Source organism: Bos javanicus, chromosome 14 (assembly GCF_032452875.1).
Source record: "Bos javanicus breed banteng chromosome 14, ARS-OSU_banteng_1.0, whole genome shotgun sequence".
Taxonomy (NCBI): domain Eukaryota; kingdom Metazoa; phylum Chordata; class Mammalia; order Artiodactyla; family Bovidae; genus Bos; species Bos javanicus.
In genome coordinates, this window is record NC_083881.1 from 785,080 (window position 1) to 804,515 (window position 19,436).

At 67.5% G+C, this 19,436-nt stretch overlaps 1 protein-coding gene across 6 annotated transcripts in view; it reads left to right on the forward strand.

Annotated features, from left to right (window-relative positions):
* Positions 1-18,918, forward strand: part of PLEC (plectin) — a 53,526-nt gene extending 34,608 nt beyond the window's left edge. For all 6 annotated transcript variants that reach the window (XM_061438309.1, XM_061438304.1, XM_061438310.1 and 3 more), the window contains exons 11-32: positions 50-177; positions 428-521; positions 977-1,131; positions 1,209-1,479; positions 1,568-1,645; positions 1,734-1,895; positions 2,051-2,155; positions 2,335-2,430; positions 2,618-2,743; positions 3,863-4,015; positions 4,093-4,247; positions 4,327-4,453; positions 4,621-4,804; positions 4,892-5,049; positions 5,160-5,338; positions 6,109-6,247; positions 6,348-6,704; positions 6,780-6,863; positions 7,017-7,121; positions 7,232-7,330; positions 8,131-11,511; positions 11,609-18,918. In XM_061438309.1, the coding sequence (XP_061294293.1) occupies positions 50-177; positions 428-521; positions 977-1,131; positions 1,209-1,479; positions 1,568-1,645; positions 1,734-1,895; positions 2,051-2,155; positions 2,335-2,430; positions 2,618-2,743; positions 3,863-4,015; positions 4,093-4,247; positions 4,327-4,453; positions 4,621-4,804; positions 4,892-5,049; positions 5,160-5,338; positions 6,109-6,247; positions 6,348-6,704; positions 6,780-6,863; positions 7,017-7,121; positions 7,232-7,330; positions 8,131-11,511; positions 11,609-17,821 (12,549 nt within the window). In that variant the 3' untranslated portion in view covers positions 17,822-18,918. The remainder of the gene's footprint in view (positions 1-49; positions 178-427; positions 522-976; positions 1,132-1,208; positions 1,480-1,567; positions 1,646-1,733; positions 1,896-2,050; positions 2,156-2,334; positions 2,431-2,617; positions 2,744-3,862; positions 4,016-4,092; positions 4,248-4,326; positions 4,454-4,620; positions 4,805-4,891; positions 5,050-5,159; positions 5,339-6,108; positions 6,248-6,347; positions 6,705-6,779; positions 6,864-7,016; positions 7,122-7,231; positions 7,331-8,130; positions 11,512-11,608) is intronic.
* Positions 18,919-19,436: the final 518 nt, after the last annotated feature.

Genomic DNA, 19,436 nt, shown 5'->3' on the forward strand with positions numbered 1-19,436 from the left:
GGCACTCCCATGCTTGCTGGCCTTGGCCTGAGCTTGGCCTTGCCCACAGGGAGCGGTGCAAGCAGGCCAGCTCAAGGTGCCCCCTGGCTACCACCCACTGGATGTGGAGAAGGAGTGGGGCAAGCTGCACGTGGCCATCCTGGAGCGGGAGAAGCAGCTCCGCAGCGAGTTTGAGAGGTGGGCGGGCAGGCGGGCAGGCGGGGCGGCGGGTGGGGCCCTGCAGGCAAGGAAGCCACCCGAGGGTGAGTCACTGCCTGGGGAGGAAACCCCCACCCCTGGGCTGGGAAACCCACACTGGGGCCAGCTCAGCTGTGGGCTGCAGGCCGGCAGGGAGGCCCAGAGCAGGAGGGAGCTGTGCTCCGAGGCGGGAAGCCTGGCTGGCGGTTGCCACTCACAGAGGGGGGGCCGTGCTTGCTCTCAACCGCAGACTGGAGCGTCTTCAGCGCATCGTGAGCAAGCTGCAGATGGAGGCCGGGCTGTGTGAGGAGCAGCTGAACCAGGCCGACGCCCTGCTGCAGTCGGTGAGGGCTGGGCCTGGGCAGGGGGGCTGGACGGAGGGAGGAGCCCCAAGCCCGCCACGCCCTGCAGCCGCTGCTCCTGCCTCCTGGCGTGGGGCCATCTCTGACTGCTAGATTGGGCAGAGCCAGCTCCTGGGCACCAGGCCTGCCCTGAGCCGCCTGCTGGCTGGATGTGGCAGGAGGGGACCCAGACCGCGGGTCCTGGGCTGGGGCTCTCTCAGGGAGGACTTTCTTCGGGTGGGTGATGGGCGACAAGGCTGAGAAGCACTTGGCTCTGGGACCCAGTGGAGGCTTTTGCACTTGATCCCGGTCCCCACAGAGAACTGGGCCTGGGGGTTTGGCCAGAAGCCTTAGAGACACGTACAGTGCTGGCTGGGGAGGAAAGGGAAAGGACAGGCTGGGCCTGGAGGCGGGGGTGCAGGGTGGCCAGACTCTGAGTCAGGGCGATTGCCTTGCAGGACGTCCGGCTGCTGGCCGCAGGCAAGGCACCGCAGCGGGCGGGCGAGGTGGAGCGGGACCTGGACAAGGCTGACGGCATGATCCGGCTACTGTTCAATGATGTGCAGGCCCTCAAGGATGGGCGGCACCCTCAGGGCGAGCAGATGTACCGCAGGTGGGACGCGCCCCTCCAGGGCCTGTGGTGGGCAGCCCTGTTCTGCGACCCCCCCCTGACCGCTGCCCTGCCCACAGGGTGTACCGCCTGCACGAGCGTCTGGTGGCCATCCGTACCGAGTACAACTTGCGTCTGCGGGGCACGCCACGGCACCCTGAGCTCGAGGACTCCACTCTGCGCTACCTGCAGGACCTGCTGGCTTGGGTGGAGGAGAACCAGCGCCGGTTGGACGGTGCTGAGTGGGGTGTGGACCTGCCCAGTGTGGAGGCGCAGCTGGGCAGCCACCGTGGCCTGCACCAGTCCGTCGAGGAGTTCCGGGCCAAGATCGAGCGGGCCCGCACGGACGAGGTAAGCGGGCAGCAGGTGTGAGGGTGGTGGACGGCAGGGGTGGGCAGGTCCTGGCCGCCACAGGCCTCACCCTGCTGGTCTCCCTCAGGGCCAGCTGTCCCCCGCCACCCGGGGTGCCTACCGGGACTGCCTGGGTCGGCTGGACCTGCAGTACGCCAAGCTGCTAGTGAGTGGGGGCCAGGCGGGAAGTGGGTGCGGGGAGGGGTCCCGGGAGGAGGCGGCAACTGACACAGCCCCCGCCCGCCTGCCTGCAGAACTCCTCCAAGGCCCGCCTCCGGTCCCTGGAGAGCTTGCATGGCTTCGTGGCGGCCGCCACCAAGGAGCTCATGTGGCTGAGCGAGAAGGAGGAGGAGGAGGTGGGCTTCGACTGGAGTGAGCGCAACAGCAACATGGCCGCCAAGAAGGAGGCCTACTCGGTGAGGCGGGGCCCCTCGGTGGTGGCTGGGATCCCTCGGTGAGGTGGGGGTCTTCCGTGGGTGGCTGGGCCAGCCCAGGCCCCGGGAGCACTCTGTGGGAGCCAGGGTCCCCAGTGCTGCCTTGGCACTGCCCCTGAGGCCCCTGCCCCTGTCAGGCCCTGATGCGTGAGCTGGAGCTGAAAGAAAAGAAAATCAAAGAGATCCAGAGCACTGGGGACCGCCTGCTCCGGGAAGACCACCCTGCCCGGCCCACAGTGGAGGTGAGAGGGGCCTGCAGGGACCCCTCCAGGCGCCCCTGGGGGGAGGGGCAGGGCTGGGGACCCACCTGGTCCCCCCTGGTGGGGGCGGGGCTGGAGGGCCCCGGTTGGTGGGGCGGGGGGCTGGGGCACCGCAGCCCAGGAGGCAGGCGGGGCCTGATGGGCCGCGTGCCGTGTGGCAGTCCTTCCAGGCAGCCCTGCAGACTCAGTGGAGCTGGATGTTGCAGCTGTGCTGTTGCATCGAGGCTCACCTGAAGGAGAACACCGCCTATTTCCAGGTGAGGCCTGGGCTCCCCCCATGCCTAGCCCACTGCAGGGGCCTCTCTGCCGGGCTGCAGGTGTGCACTGGGTCCGTGCACTGTCTCACTGACCTTAGTCAGTGCTGTCCCCAGGCTTTGGCCTGGTCCCTCGGCCTACACTGGGGCAGCTGGGGCTGGGGGCTCTGACCCTCTGCTGCTGCCCCAGTTCTTCTCAGACGTGCGGGAGGCCGAGGAGCAGCTGCGGAAGCTGCAGGAGACTCTGCACAGAAAGTACACCTGCGACCGCTCCATCACCGTCACGCGGCTGGAGGACCTGCTGCAGGACGCCCAGGTGAGCCGCTGGGCCGGCCCAGTGCTGTGCAGCGGGTGGGGGCAGACGCGGAGGCCTGGGGACGCGGCCGCTGGGGCTAGAGGGCAGCCACAGCTGCGGGCAGTCCAGGGCTGGGGACGGCACGGGTGGCGGCAGGCCTGCTGTCCGGGCTGATGCTCGGGGAAGGTCCCTCTGGAGGCAGAGGGTGGCGACTGGAGGCACCAGCAGAGGTCAGGGGAAGTTGGATGGGGGGATGTCAGCATAGCAGGATGCACAGTGGGGGTGGATGAGAGCTTAGTGGCAGGGGCCTGGCGTGAGAGTAGGTGGCTGCCCAGAGCCAGTACGAGAGCTGACCTTGGGGCTGCGGAAGCGAGTAGGGGCCTGAGTCAGCCGCCTCACTGTCAGTCCCATGCTGTAGGAGGCCCACCGGCATCCCGAGCTGGACAGTCTGGGGCAGGTGGGGCTGAGGTGGACACAGAGGTGGCCAAGCATGGCGCTCAGGCCGGGCGAGACACAGGAGAGGGGCTGGGGGCCCTGCTGGCCAGGGTTCCTGTGTTGGGCCGCCACGAAGCCATGCAAGCTCTCCAGGGACCGGAGGCGGGCCTTGGAGGAGTTCTGCAGGCAGGCGGGCGGGGGCTGTGTCAGTTGCCGCCTCCTCCCGGGACCCCTCCCCGCACCCACTTCCCGCCTGGCCCCCACTCACCAGCAGCTTGGCGTACTGCAGGTCCAGCCGACCCTGGAAGCTGTCCAGGCAGCTTCCACTGGACTCTGACCCACAGCCTAGGGTGGTCCTTGGTCCCTCAGAGGGGCTGAACTGGAGGAGGTGTGCACCTTCCACAAGCACCGGGGAGGGCAGAGGGGAGAGGGAGAGGATGACATGGCACCCTTCCCGAACGATACAGCTGTGGTGGGGGTGGGGAGGGGCACTTGGTCCTGCCCAGGGAGGAGGGTGTCAGTGGAAGCCCAGGGGCCTGTCCTGGCGAGCGCCCAGCCCCGCCACATTCCAGGGACCGTGGGAAGGAACCCCTGGTCTCAGGGCATTGTGGGGCAGCGGGGGACATGTATGCATTTCCTGGGGCAGGCACGGGGGGTCCTCACAGAGGGTCTCGGAACCCCCCCACCCCCGCCCCACCCCCGCAGGATGAGAAGGACCAGCTGAACGAGTACAGGGGGCACCTCTCAGGCCTGGCCAAGCGGGCCAAGGCCATCGTACAGCTCACGCCCCGCAACCCCGCCCAGCCCACACGGGGCCGCGTGCCGCTGCTGGCCGTTTGCGACTACAAGCAGGTGGAGGTGAGGGCCTGGCCGGGCGGGCGGGGCCTCGGAGGGGGCTGGGCGTGGCCACACGCTGACGGCTCTGGCTGCTGCAGGCGACGGTGCACAAGGGCGATGAGTGCCAGATGCTGGGCCCCGCACAGCCGTTCCACTGGAAAGTGCTCAGCGGCTCCGGCAGCGAGGCTGCCGTGCCCTCCGTGTGCTTCCTCGTGCCCCCGCCAAACCAGGAGGCCCTGGAGGCTGTGGCCAGGTGCGTGGTCCTGGGCGGGGCGGCCGGCTGGGTGGTAGGGCAGCTGCCTGGACACCTCTGACTGTGCCCTGCCCGCCAGGCTGGAGGCCCAGCACCAGGCCTTGGTCACGTTGTGGCATCAGCTGCACACGGACATGAAGAGCCTTCTGGCGTGGCAGAGCCTCAGCCGTGACGTGCAGCTCATCCGCTCCTGGTCCCTGGTCACGGTACGGTGGCCCTGCGGGTGCTCAAGGCTAGTGGGGTGTGGGGCCTCTCCGCGTCTACGCTCATCCTCTGGTCCCTGGTCGTGGTATGGTGGCCCCGCTGAGCGCTCCCGGCGGATGGGGTGTGGGTCTCCCCGCAGCTATGCTCACCCCCGCCCACGCGCCCACAGTTCCGCACGCTGAAGCCTGAGGAGCAGCGCCAGGCCCTCCGCAGCCTGGAGCTGCACTACCAGGCCTTCCTGCGGGACAGCCAGGATGCCGGCGGCTTCGGGCCTGAGGACCGGCTGCAGGCCGAGCGCGAGTATGGCTCCTGCAGCCGCCACTACCAGCAGCTGCTGCAGAGCCTGGAGCAGGGTAGGTGTGGGCAGCGCGGGGGGTGGTGGGACGCTTGTGGGGGGCTGCCCGCGGTTGGGCGGCGTGCGAACTGGATGTGTTCCCCAGGCGAGCAGGAGGAGTCACGCTGTCAGCGCTGCATCTCAGAGCTCAAAGACATCCGGCTGCAGCTGGAGGCCTGCGAGACACGCACGGTGCACCGCCTGCGGCTGCCGCTAGACAAGGAGCCCGCGCGGGAGTGCGCCCAGCGCATTGCTGAGCAGCAGGCAGGCCCCGGCCCCTCCTCCCCCCACCGTACCGTACCCCGCCCCCGGCTCCCAAGGGTGCTGCCTGTCGGGTTCGTAGGCTCAGCTTGCCCCCTGCTCTGTCTCCTCAGAAAGCACAGGCGGAGGTGGAGGGGCTGGGCAAGGGGGTCGCCCGGCTCTCTGCTGAGGCCGAGAAGGTCCTGGCCCTGCCCGAGCCATCCCCTGCGGCCCCCACCCTGCGCTCAGAGCTGGAGCTGACCCTGGGCAAGTTGGAGCAGGTCCGCAGCCTCTCCGCCATTTACCTGGAGAAGTGAGTGTGCCTGTCAGCGGCCGGGGGCGGAGACCGAGGGGTCTTGAGCAGAGCGGGAGGGTGCGGACAGGCTGATGGGCCGGGCGATGCAGCCACGAGGAGGGTCCGCTGAGGGATAGCTGGTGCAGATCTGGCCAGGGTGTCGCGGGGTGGCCAGAAGGGTTCTGTCCTGGCGTGCCTGTGGCTGGCTTCCCGAGGACCGGCCAAGGGGCGAGAGCAGTTGTGGGAGGAGGACTAGCACCCCCGCCCACAGGATACCGGGAGGTCGGGGGGTGGTCACCAAGATGTGGAAGGCGTGTGTGCAGAGGCAAGGGGCGGGCGCATGGGGAGCCTAAGGGGGTGAGGAGTGCTGGGGAGGGGGGCGTGTCCAGCGAGGGTCAGAACCCAGCTTGGGGGGCACTGGCAACCTCAGGGGAGGAGCTTCTTGGTGGAATGTGGGGTCAGGTGGGCCATGGGTGACACAGCAGAGACCCAGGTTGCTGAGAGGGCCCTCTCCCCAACAGGCCCTTCCCCGCCCCCCGCCCGGTGCCCCCAGGGAATGTGGAGTCCTCCCCAGGACCCCTCCTTCCTCCCCGCCCTCACTCCCAGACATGGGCACCTTTTCCCCCACTGTTCATTTTGGTATATACATTCACGTGGCTTGTAGATCATTTTCAGAAGCTTTGTGGGAACCCCCCACGCTCAGTCCCCCATGAGCCTCCCTCCAGGACCTGACCTTGGTCCTCAGCCTCTCACTCAGCCTGTCTTCATGAGGCCCTGCCCTCCCCTAGGCTCAAGACTATCAGCCTGGTGATCCGGAGCACGCAGGGGGCTGAGGAGGCACTCAAGGCCCACGAGGAGCAGCTCAAGGAGGCCCAGGCTGTGCCCGCTGCCCTCCCAGAGCTTGAGGCCACCAAGGCTGCAATGAAGGTACTGCCGCCAGCTCGCGCCCCACTGCCAGGGCCTGATGGTATCAGGGGTGGCAGCCGGGGCCTCAGGCTGAAACGGCTCCTCTGCTCTGGTCCAACAGAAGCTGCGGGCCCAGGCGGAGGCACAGCAGCCTGTGTTCGATGCCCTGCGGGATGAGCTGCGGGGGGCACAGGAGGTGGGCGAGCGGCTGCAGCAGCGGCACGGCGAGCGGGACGTGGAGGTGGAGCGCTGGCGTGAGCGGGTCACCCAACTGCTGGAGCGCTGGCAGGCCGTGCTGGCCCAGACCGACGTGCGGCAGCGTGAGCTCGAGCAGCTGGGCCGCCAGCTGCGCTACTACCGGGAGAGCGCAGACCCGCTGGGCGCCTGGCTGCAGGACGCCAGGCGGCGGCAGGAGCAGATCCAGGCCGTGCCGCTGGCCGACAGCCAGGCCGTGCGCGAGCAGCTGCGGCAGGAGAAGGTGGGCCCGGGCCGGGCGGGCGGGAGGGGTGGGCGTGGGTGTGCCCCGTGATCGCTGACCACCCTGACGCCCCAGGCCCTGCTGGAAGAGATTGAACGCCATGCTGAAAAGGTAGAGGAGTGCCAGAGGTTCGCGAAGCAGTACATCAACGCCATCAAGGTGAGGCTCTGTGGCCTCGGGGCCCGGGGAACAAGGCAGTGGGGGCGACCTCTGAGGGCCCCCCCGCCAAGGCCACGCTGGGCAAAGCCTGCAGGCAGTTTCAGGGGCGGGGTGGGGCGGGCAGAGCTGGCAGGCATTGGTGTGTCTCTGCAGGACTACGAGCTTCAGCTGGTCACGTACAAGGCACAGCTGGAGCCAGTGGCCTCGCCGGCCAAGAAGCCCAAGGTCCAGTCGGGGTCCGAGAGCGTCATCCAGGAGGTGAGGCTGAGGGGCGGTGGGGCTGGTGGGTGGGCGGAGCCAAAGCCACGCAGGGCCTGGTGGGCTCTGGGCAGGGGCAGGGCTGACTGTGGGCGTCCCTCTGCCCCCAGTACGTGGACCTGCGGACTCGCTACAGTGAGTTGAGCACGCTCACCAGCCAGTACATCAGGTTCATCAGTGAGACCCTGCGGCGCATGGAGGAGGAGGAGGTAGGGCTGCCAGGGTGGGGAGGCCGTCCCGCCGTCACCCCCAGATGTGGCCCCTGGGACGCGTCCGAGCGCACCTGGCACAGCACGGCCCACCCCCCACGGCCTGGCACTGCACGGCTCTCCCCGTGGTGGCTGTTGTGTGCCCCAGGCCACCTCTGGCTCTGTGTGTCCCTTCTCGGGGTTCTGCATTGGCCTTTTCACTTGGCCGCCTGCTCTGCAAAGACTTGGGCTTGTTTGGTTGTGGGGACCGGGAGGGGCGTCACGGCGAGGCAGGGCACTGGCCCGTCTGTCTCCTACCACCCCCCGAGGTGAGCCCTCTGTCTGGCCTACCTGCAGCCTCTTCCCTGAGCTGAACTGCAGACTGTCGGGTCTACATGATGCCCATGCTGGCCACCTGCCCTGCCGGGTTGGGAGGGGCCAGAGCAGGCCACGGGCATCAGCAGCGCTCAGGCAGGGCTGTGCGGTAGTCATGGTTCCTGGATCCTGCAAACCTCTTGCTTTGCTCTCTCTCTCTCTCTCTCCCTCCGTTTGTCTGTCTCCATCGCCTGTCTGCGGGAAGAGGGGAGGACGCTTGGGTCTCCTTCCCCAGGCTGGTGAGCACTGTGGGGCCAGGCTGCGCTCACTGCCCCGAGTGCCCCGGGGAGGGTGCACGTGATTCCCCTCAGCCAGGTCATGACCTGTGTCCTCCCCCAACCCCTGCACCGCGCTGAGCTGTGGTGGCACTGAATCGCGTCCCAGGAGCAGCCGCGGTGTGCTCACCGCTGTCTCTGGTTCTCTCCCTCTCTCTGCCACGGCCGCAGAGGCTGGCCGAGCAGCAGCGAGCGGAGGAGCGGGAGCGGCTGGCTGAGGTGGAGGCTGCACTGGAGAAGCAGCGGCAGCTGGCTGAGGCCCATGCCCAGGCGAAGGCGCAGGCGGAGCGCGAGGCCCAGGAGCTGCAGCGGCGCATGCAGGAGGAGGTGGCACGCCGGGAGGAGGTCGCGGTGGATGCGCAGCAGCAGAAGCGCAGCATCCAGGAGGAGCTGCAGCAGCTGCGGCAGAGCTCGGAGGCGGAGATCCAGGCGAAGGCCCGGCAGGTGGAGGCAGCCGAGCGCAGCCGGCTGCGCATCGAGGAGGAGATCCGAGTGGTGCGCCTGCAGCTGGAGACCACGGAGCGCCAGCGCGGCGGGGCGGAGGGCGAGCTGCAGGCGCTGCGGGCGCGGGCAGAGGAGGCTGAGGCACAGAAGCGGCAGGCCCAGGAGGAAGCAGAACGCCTGCGGCGGCAGGTGCAAGACGAAACCCAGCGCAAGCGGCAGGCTGAGGCTGAGCTGGGCCTGCGTGTGAAGGCGGAGGCCGAGGCGGCAAGGGAGAAGCAGCGGGCCCTGCAGGCGCTAGAGGAGTTACGTCTGCAGGCCGAGGAGGCAGAGCGGCGCCTGCGGCAGGCAGAGGCAGAGCGGGCACGCCAGGTGCAGGTGGCGCTGGAGACAGCACAGCGCAGTGCCCAGGCGGAGCTGCAGAGCAAGCACGCCTCATTTGCTGAGAAGACAGCGCAGCTGGAGCGCACCCTCGAGGAAGAGCACGTGACCGTGGTGCAGCTTCGTGAAGAGGCCACACGCCGGGAGCAGCAGCAGGCGGAGGCCGAGCGTGCCCGCGAAGAGGCCGAGCGTGAGTTGGAGCGCTGGCAGCTGAAGGCCAATGAGGCGCTGAGGCTGCGGCTGCAGGCAGAGGAGGTGGCACAGCAGAAGAGCCTGGCGCAGGCCGAGGCGGAGAAGCAGAAGGAGGCGGCAGAGCGGGAGGCGCGGCGGCGTGGCAAGGCAGAGGAGCAGGCAGTGCGGCAGCGCGAGCTGGCGGAGCAGGAGCTGGAGAGGCAGCGGCAGCTGGCGGAGGGCACTGCGCAGCAGCGCCTGGCCGCCGAGCAGGAGCTGATCCGGCTGCGCGCCGAGACAGAACAGGGTGAGCAGCAGCGGCAGCTGCTGGAGGAGGAGCTGGCTCGGCTACAGAGCGAGGCGGCTGCCGCCACGCAGAAGCGCCAGGAGCTGGAGGCTGAGCTGGCCAAGGTGCGGGCTGAGATGGAGGTGCTGCTGGCCAGCAAGGCGCGGGCCGAGGAGGAATCGCGCTCCAGCAGCGAGAAGTCCAAGCAGAGGCTGGAAGCCGAGGCCGGGCGCTTCCGCGAGCTGGCAGAGGAGGCTGCCCGCCTGCGCGCGCTGGCGGAGGAGGCCAAGCGGCAGCGGCAGCTGGCGGAGGAGGATGCGGCGCGGCAGCGGGCAGAGGCTGAGCGGGTGCTGTCCGAGAAGCTGGCTGCCATCAGCGAGGCCACGCGGCTCAAGACGGAGGCAGAGATCGCACTTAAGGAGAAAGAAGCCGAGAACGAGCGCCTGCGGCGGCTGGCGGAAGACGAAGCCTTCCAGCGGCGGAGGCTGGAGGAGCAGGCAGCCCAGCACAAGGCCGACATCGAGGAGCGGCTGGCACAGCTGCGTAAGGCATCTGAGAGCGAACTGGAGCGGCAGAAGGGGCTGGTGGAGGACACTCTGCGGCAGCGGCGGCAGGTGGAGGAGGAGATCCTGGCCCTTAAGGCAAGCTTCGAGAAGGCAGCCGCCGGCAAGGCGGAGCTGGAATTGGAGCTGGGGCGCATCCGCGGCAACGCAGAGGACACGCTGCGCAGCAAGGAGCAGGCGGAGCAGGAGGCGGCGCGGCAGCGGCAGCTGGCCGCAGAGGAGGAGCGGCGGCGCCGGGAGGCCGAGGAGCGTGTGCAGAAGAGTCTGGCAGCTGAGGAGGAGGCTGCGCGGCAGCGGAAGGCTGCGCTGGAGGAGGTGGAGCGGCTCAAGGCCAAGGTGGAGGAAGCGCGGCGCCTGCGCGAGCGCGCGGAGCAAGAGTCTGCGCGGCAGCTGCAGCTGGCGCAGGAGGCTGCCCAGAAGCGGCTGCAGGCGGAAGAGAAGGCGCATGCCTTTGCAGTGCAGCAGAAGGAGCAGGAGCTGCAGCAGACCCTCCAGCAAGAGCAGAGCATGCTGGAGAGGCTCCGTGGCGAGGCCGAGGCTGCCCGGCGTGCGGCGGAGGAGGCAGAGGAGGCGCGCGAGCGGGCCGAGGGCGAGGCGGCGCAGTCCCGACAGCGCGTGGAGGAGGCGGAGCGGCTGAAGCAGGCGGCGGAGGAGCAGGCTCAGGCCCAGGCTCAGGCGCAGGCCGCCGCAGAGAAGCTGCGCAAGGAAGCTGAACAAGAGGCGGCGCGGCGGGCGCAGGCAGAGCAGGCGGCCCTGCGGCAGAAGCAGGCAGCCGATGCAGAGATGGAGAAACACAAGAAATTTGCGGAGCAGACACTGCGGCAGAAGGCCCAGGTGGAGCAGGAGCTGACGGCACTGCGGTTGAAGCTGGAGGAGACGGACCACCAGAAAAGCATCCTGGACCAGGAGCTGCAGCGGCTGAAGGCGGAGGTGACCGAGGCCGCCCGCCAGCGCAGCCAGGTAGAGGAGGAGCTATTCTCCGTGCGCGTCCAGATGGAGGAGCTCGGCAAGCTCAAGGCTCGCATCGAGGCGGAGAACCGCGCCCTTATTCTGCGCGACAAGGACAACACGCAGCGCCTCCTGCAGGAGGAGGCCGAGAAGATGAAGCAGGTGGCGGAGGAGGCCGCGCGGCTGAGTGTGGCGGCTCAGGAGGCGGCACGGCTTCGTCAGCTGGCGGAGGAGGACCTGGCTCAGCAGCGGGCCCTGGCGGAGAAGATGCTCAAGGAGAAGATGCAGGCAGTACAGGAGGCCACGCGGCTCAAGGCCGAGGCGGAGCTGCTGCAGCAGCAGAAGGAGCTGGCCCAGGAGCAGGCCCGCCGGCTGCAGGAGGACAAGGAGCAGATGGCCCAGCAGCTGGCACAGGAGACGCAAGGCTTCCAGCGGACCCTGGAGACTGAGCGGCAGCGGCAGCTGGAAATGAGCGCGGAGGCCGAGCGGCTCAGGCTGCGTGTGGCTGAGATGAGCCGGGCCCAGGCTCGCGCGGAGGAGGACGCCCAGCGCTTCCGGAAGCAGGCGGAGGAGATTAGCGCAAAGCTGCACCGCACAGAGCTCGCCACGCAGGAGAAGGTGACGCTGGTGCAGACGCTGGAGACACAGCGGCAGCAGAGCGACCGGGATGCCGATCGCCTGAGGGAGGCCATTGCGGAGCTCGAGCGCGAGAAGGACAAGCTCAAGAAGGAGGCTGAGCTGTTGCAGCTCAAGTCTGAGGAGGTATCTTGCGGCGGAGGGTAGGGACCTGGGGTGGGGTCTGTTCTGGGAAAGGTGCGCCTGGCCGGGTGTCCCTGACCGCCCCCTATCCCCTTGACAGATGCAGACGGTGCAGCAGGAGCAACTGCTGCAGGAGACGCAGGCCTTGCAGCAGAGCTTTCTCTCCGAGAAGGACAGCCTGCTGCAGCGGGAGCGCTTCATTGAGGAGGAGAAGGCCAAGCTGGAGAGGCTCTTCCAGGACGAGGTGGCCAAGGCACAGAAGTTGCGGGAGGAGCAGCAGCGACAGCAGCAGCAGATGCAGCAGGAGAAGCAGCAGCTGCTGGCCAGCATGGAGGAGGCGCGGCGGCGGCAGCGTGAGGCTGAGGAGGGTGTGCGGCGCAAGCAGGAGGAGCTGCAGCTCCTGGAGCAGCAACGGCAGCAGCAGGAGCAGCTGCTGGCGGAGGAAAACCGCCGGCTGCGTGAGCGGCTGGAGCACCTGGAGGAGGAGCATCGGGCCGCACTGGCCCACTCCGAGGAGATCACCGCTGCTCAGGCAGCGGCCACCAGAGCCCTCCCCAACGGCCAGGATGCGACCGACGGCCCAGCTGCAGAGCCAGAGCATGCCTTCGAGGGCCTGCGGCAGAAGGTGCCGGCCCAGCAGCTGCAAGAGGCGGGCATCCTGAGCACAGAGGAGGTGCAGCGGCTGGTGCAGGGCCACACGACGGTGGCTGAGCTCATGCAGCGGGAGGACGTGCGCCGCTACCTGCAGGGCCACAGCAGCATCGCGGGGCTGCTACTGAAGCCTGCCAATGAGAAGCTGACCATCTACGCCGCCCTGAGGAGGCAGCTGCTGAGCCCGGGCACCGCTCTCATCCTGCTTGAGGCCCAGGCAGCCTCAGGCTTTCTCCTGGACCCAGTGCGGAACAGGCGGCTGACCGTCAACGAAGCTGTGAAGGAGGGTGTCGTGGGCCCTGAGCTGCACCACAAGCTGCTGTCGGCCGAGCGCGCGGTCACTGGCTACAAGGACCCGTACACCGGGGAGCAGATCTCCCTCTTCCAGGCCATGAAGAAGGACCTCATCGTGCGCGAGCACGGCATCCGCCTGCTGGAGGCCCAGATCGCCACGGGCGGCGTCATCGACCCCGTGCACAGCCACCGCGTGCCCGTGGACGTGGCCTACCAGCGCGGCTACTTTGACGAGGAGATGAACCGTGTGCTGCAGGACCCCAGCGACGACACCAAGGGCTTCTTCGACCCCAACACGCATGAGAACCTCACTTACCTGCAGCTGCTGGAGCGCTGCGTGGAGGACCCCGAGACAGGCCTGCGGCTGCTGCCGCTCACAGATCAGGCTGCCAAGGGTGGTGAGCTGGTCTACACTGACTCGGAGGCCCGGGATGTGTTTGAGAAGGCCACTGTGTCGGCGCCATTCGGCAAGTTCCAGGGCAAAACGGTGACCATCTGGGAGCTCATCAACTCCGAGTACTTCACGGCCGAGCAGCGGCGGGACCTCCTGCGGCAGTTCCGCACAGGCAAGGTCACCGTGGAGAAGATCATCAAGATCGTCATCACCGTCATCGAGGAGCACGAGCAGAAGGGCCAGCTCTGCTTCCAGGGCCTGCGTGCCCTGGTCCCTGCTGCCGAGCTGCTTGAGAGTGGGGTCATCGACTGGGACCTCTTCCGCCAGCTGCAGCTGGGCGAGCGCTCCGTGCAGGAGGTGGCTGAGGTGGAAGCTGTGCGGCGGGCCCTGCGGGGCTCGGGTGTCATTGCAGGCGTGTGGCTTGAGGAGGCGAGGCAGAAACTAAGCATTTATGAGGCTCTGAAGAAAGAGCTGCTGCAGCCAGAGGCAGCCGTCGCCCTGCTCGAGGCCCAGGCTGGCACCGGGCATGTCATCGACCCTGCCACCAGCGCACGGCTGACTGTGGACGAGGCGGTGCGCGCCGGTCTGGTGGGCCCTGAGCTGCATGAGAAGCTGCTATCGGCCGAGAAGGCTGTGACCGGCTACAAGGACCCCTACTCAGGGCAGAGCGTGTCCCTGTTCCAGGCCCTGAAGAAGGGCCTCATTCCCAGGGAGCAGGGCCTGCGTCTACTGGACGCCCAGCTGTCCACGGGGGGCATCGTGGACCCCAGCAAGAGCCACCGTCTGCCCCTGGATGTTGCCTGTGCCCGCGGCTACCTGGATAAGGAAACCAGCAGCGCCCTCACAGCGCCCAGAGATGACGCCAAGACCTACTACAACCCCCGTACTTGGGAGCCGGCCACCTACAGCCAGCTCCAGCAACAGTGCCGCCCCGACCCACTGACAGGCCTGAGTCTGCTGCCGCTCTCAGAGGAGGCAGCCCGGGCCCGGCAGCAGGAGCTCTACTCTGAGGTCCAGGCCCGCGAGGCCTTCCAGAAGGCCACTGTCGAGGTCCCTGTGGGCAGCTTCCAGGGCCGGGCAGTGACCATCTGGGAGCTCATCAACTCCGAGTACTTCACAGCCGAGCAGAGACAGGAGCTGCTGCGGCAGTTCCGCACGGGCAAGGTCACCGTGGAGAAGATCATCAAGATCATCATCACCATAGTGGAGGAGGTGGAGACCACGCGGCGTGAGAGGCTCTCCTTCAGCGGTCTCCGTGCCCCAGTGCCGGCCAGCGAGCTCCTGGCCTCCGGCATCCTCAGCAGCTCCCAGTTTGAGCAGCTCAAGGACGGCAAGACATCAGTCAAGGACTTGTCAGAGCTGGACTCAGTGCGGACCCTCCTCCAAGGCAGTGGTTGCCTGGCTGGCATCTACCTGGAGGAGTCCAAGGAGAAGGTGACCATCTACGAGGCCATGCGACGGGGCCTGCTCAGGCCCAGCACTGCCATCCTCCTGCTTGAGGCACAGGCGGCCACGGGCTTCCTAGTGGACCCTGTGAGAAACCAGCGCCTGTATGTCCACGAGGCTGTGAAGGCCGGTGTCGTGGGCCCCGAGCTGCATGAGAAGCTGCTGTCGGCCGAGAAGGCTGTGACTGGGTTCAAGGACCCCTACTCGGGCAGCACCATCTCTCTCTTCCAGGCCATGAAGAAGGGCCTGGTCGTCAGAGAGCACGGCATCCGCCTGCTGGAGGCCCAGATCGCCACGGGCGGCATCATCGACCCCGTGCACAGCCATCGTGTGCCCGTGGACGTGGCCTACCAGCGCGGCTACTTCGACAAGGAGATGAACCGCGTGCTGGAGGACCCCAGCGACGACACCAAGGGCTTCTTCGACCCGAACACCCGTGAGAACCTCACGTACAGGCAGCTGCTGGAGCGCTGCGTGGAGGACCCCGAGACGGGCTTGCGGCTGCTGCCACTGAAAGGGCCGGAGAAGGCGGAGGTGGTGGAGACCACGCGGGTGTACACTGAGGAGGAGACACGGAGGGCCTTCGAGGAGACGCAGATCGACATCCCCGGGGGCGGCAGCCACGGGGGCTCCACCATGTCCCTGTGGGAGGTGATGCAGTCCGACCTGATCCCCGAGGAGCAGCGGGCCCAGCTGATGGCCGACTTCCAGGCTGGCCGGGTGACCAAGGAGCGCATGATCATCATCATCATTGAGATCATCGAGAAGACCGAGATCGTGCGCCAGCAGAACCTGGCGTCCTACGACTACGTGCGCCGCCGCCTCACAGCTGAGGACCTGCACGAGGCCCGGGTCATCTCTCGCGAGTCCTATAGCCTGCTCCGGGAGGGCACCAGGAGCCTCCGCGAGGTGCTGGAGGCCGAGTCTGCCTGGCGCTACCTCTACGGCACGGGCTGTGTAGCTGGCGTCTACCTGCCCGGCTCCAGGCAGACCCTCACCATCTACCAGGCCCTCAAGAAGGGGCTGCTGAGCGCCGAGGTGGCCCGCCTGCTGCTGGAGGCGCAGGCAGCCACGGGCTTCCTGCTGGACCCGGTGAAGGGCGACCGGCTGACCGTAGATGAAGCCGTACGGAAGGGCCTGGTGGGCCCCGAGCTGCATGACCGGCTGCTGTCGGCCGAGCGGGCCGTGACCGGCTACCGTGACCCTTACACGGAGCAGACCATCTCGCTCTTCCAGGCCATGAAAAAGGACCTGATCCCCGCCGAGGAGGCCCTGCGGCTGCTGGATGCTCAGCTGGCCACGGGCGGCATCGTGGACCCACGCCTGGGCTTCCACCTCCCGCTGGAGGTGGCCTACCAGCGTGGCTACCTCAACAAGGACACACACGACCAGCTTTCAGAGCCCAGTGAGGTGCGCAGCTACATAGACCCCTCCACGGACGAGCGCCTCAGCTACACACAGCTGCTGCGGCGCTGCCGCCGCGATGAAGCCAGCGGCCTGTTCCTCCTGCCGCTCTCAGACGCCCGCAAGCTGACCTTCCGTGGCCTGCGCAAGCAGATCACGGTGGAGGAGCTGGTACGCTCGCACGTCATGGATGAGGCCACGGCGCAGCGGCTGCAGGAGGGCCTGACCTCCATCGAGGAGGTCTCCAAGAATCTGCAGAAGTTCCTCGAGGGTACCAGCAGCATTGCTGGCGTCCTCGTCGATGCCACCAAGGAGCGGCTGTCGGTGTACCAGGCCATGAAGAAGGGCATCATTCGGCCTGGCACGGCCTTCGAGCTCCTGGAGGCGCAGGCGGCCACCGGCTATGTCATCGACCCCATCAAGGGGCTCAAGCTGACCGTGGAGGAGGCCGTGCGCATGGGCATCGTGGGCCCCGAGTTCAAGGACAAACTGCTGTCAGCTGAGCGCGCCGTCACAGGCTACAAGGACCCCTACTCCGGGAAGCTCATCTCCCTCTTCCAGGCCATGAAGAAGGGCCTCATCCTCAAGGACCACGGCATCCGCCTGCTGGAGGCCCAGATCGCCACAGGCGGCATCATTGACCCCGAGGAGAGCCACCGCCTACCCGTGGACGTGGCCTACCAGCGCGGCCTCTTCGACGAAGAGATGAATGAGATCCTCACCGACCCCTCAGATGACACCAAGGGCTTCTTCGACCCCAACACGGAGGAGAACCTCACTTACCTGCAGCTGATGGAGCGCTGTGTCACCGACCCCCAGACGGGGCTGCGGCTCCTGCCCCTGAAGGAGAAGAAGAGGGAGCGGAAGACGTCCTCCAAGTCCTCAGTGCGTAAGCGGCGTGTGGTCATTGTGGACCCTGAGACGGGCAAGGAGATGTCCGTGTACGAGGCCTACCGCAAGGGCCTCATCGACCACCAGACCTACCTGGAGCTGTCGGAGCAGGAGTGTGAGTGGGAGGAGATCACCATCTCATCCTCAGATGGCGTGGTCAAGTCCATGATCATCGACCGCCGCTCAGGCCGCCAGTATGACATTGATGAGGCCATTGCCAAGAGCCTCATTGACCGCTCGGCGCTGGACCAGTACCGTGCCGGCACGCTGTCCATCACCGAGTTCGCGGACATGCTCTCAGGCAATGCCGGTGGCTTCCGCTCGCGCTCGTCCTCCGTGGGGTCGTCATCCTCCTACCCCATCAGCCCGGCCGTCTCCAGGACCCAGCTGGCCTCCTGGTCCGACCCCACGGAGGAGACAGGCCCTGTGGCCGGCATCCTGGATACCGAGACCCTGGAGAAGGTGTCCATCACGGAGGCCATGCACCGCAACCTGGTGGACAACATCACCGGCCAGCGGCTGCTGGAGGCGCAGGCCTGCACTGGGGGCATCATCGACCCCAACACTGGGGAACGCTTCCCCGTCACCGAAGCCGTCAACAAGGGCCTGGTGGACAAGATCATGGTGGATCGCATCAACCTGGCCCAGAAGGCCTTCTGCGGCTTCGAGGACCCGCGCACCAAGACCAAGATGTCGGCCGCCCAGGCCCTGAAGAAGGGCTGGCTCTACTACGAGGCAGGGCAGCGCTTCCTGGAGGTGCAGTACCTGACGGGCGGCCTGATTGAGCCCGACACGCCAGGCCGCGTGCCCCTGGACGAGGCCCTGCAGCGCGGCACGGTGGATGCCCGCACCGCCCAGAAGCTGCGTGACGTCAGCGCGTACTCCAAGTACCTCACCTGCCCCAAGACCAAGCTCAAGATCTCCTACAAGGATGCACTGGACCGCAGCATGGTGGAGGAGGGCACGGGGCTGCGGCTGCTGGAGGCCGCCGCCCAGTCCAGCAAGGGCTACTACAGCCCCTACAGCGTCAGCGGCTCCGGCTCCACCACCGGCTCACGCTCCGGCTCGCGCACCGGCTCCCGGGCTGGCTCCCGTCGCGGCAGCTTCGATGCCACGGGCTCAGGCTTCTCCATGACCTTCTCCTCCTCGTCCTACTCCTCCTCAGGCTATGGCCGCCGCTACGCCTCGGGGCCCACGTCCTCCCTGGGGGGCCCTGAGTCCACGGCAGCCTGACCCCTCCTGCTCCCTGCCTCCTGCTCTGCATGTGGCCTCCCGCCCAGGCGCTGGGGTCTCTTTAACATTGAAAGGTGTCTTCCTCCCAAGCGGTGCCTAAAGTTTAACCAAAAAGACTAGACTAACATATTAATATATACCTGCTGTCCAGACAGCCTGTTCCCGGGGACGGGGCCAGTCCAGCCCCACTGACCACTCCACCCCCCGGGTCTCCCTGCTCCTCTTTACCTGCCACTCACCACAGCCAGGTGCCTTGGAGGGTCCAGAGGTGGGCCCCCAACTCAGCCCTCCCATCTCCCCGAGGGGTTCCGTCTGGGCGAGCTTCCCCCAGCCCTGTAGACCAGCCCCACCCAACCCCCAGCCCGACCTGCCTGGGCAGCGGACGCAGCCCCTAGCAGCAGGGCCGTCGGGACCAGCGCCTCTGTCTCCAGGACTGACCCGCTCGCTCTGCGTGGGCGGCAGCGAGTCCTGGTCCCCTCCTCTCCTCGGCTGCTCAGGAAGCCCCTTCCCCATGGGAGGGTGAGGTCCCCGAGCAGACCCAGCTGGCCCAGGCCAGGCCCCCCAGACCCCAGGCCTCTGGCTTCAGCCTTCCAGCCTCAGCTCCCTAGTAAGTGCCTTCTGTGTCCCCCTTCGCACCCCAGGCCCCAAGGACCCAGACCTGGGGTGGGAGACAGATCCTCCTGGTGAAAGGCTCGCCACTGCCCAGCTCTCAGGCGTGCCAGCCAGGTACAACGGGTCCCCTGTAGGTTTCTGCCCGCTGTGGGCCCAGCGCCCCCCAAGGCCTGTGGGGCACCCCTCCCCCGGGTGCTGACTGCCTGCCTCTCCCAGGGAGCCTCAGCCCCCGAGTGGGCCCGGGACGCGGCCGAGGCGGTCCGTGCCAACCAGGCCACCCCGCCGGTGCCACCCGCTCCTGCTCCATCACCCCGGGCCCTGGCGGCTCCACCCCCACCTCCACCCTCTGACTGAGCTTTGCATGTTCCACTAACCCAGGGAGGTGGCGGGTGGAAGCGCTCGGCTTCGGCTGCCTCCGAGGGCAGAACACTAACCTGACCATGGCGGGCCTGCCGCGCTCGCCCCAATAAAAGCAATTCCAACCACCCTGTGGTCCTGTGTCCCTTCTTGTCCAGAGCTCAGTTGTGTGTTGGGTAAGGGTGCTGCAGCCCCAGGCTCTGAGCTTGGCCTGGGTGAAGACGCTGGCCGGAGGCCACGCACTCAAAGAGTGCCCCAGGCTGAGGGACCCAGAGCACAGAGGAGGTGGAGGCCCGGCCAGCTGGGGTCTGCCTGCGCAGCACCCAGGCTGGGTCTGTGACGGGCACTTACACCTAAGGTGAGGCCCTTCAGTCGGTCACTGCCCCCTGGGTACATGGTCCGGTTTGGCCAAGGGTAGCCGTCCAGAGCAGAGAAGACGATGGCAACTCACTCCCGTACTCTTGCCTGGAGAATCCCAGGGACGGGGAGCCTGGTGGGCTGCCGTCTGTGGGATTGCAGAGTTGGACATGACTGAAGCGACTTAGCAGCAGCAGCAGCCGTCCAGAGAAGGGGGCAGTCGTGAACACAGGTGGTGGTCGGTGGGCACAGCGTCAGCATCTCCACCACGGCCTCCCTTCCATGCCCC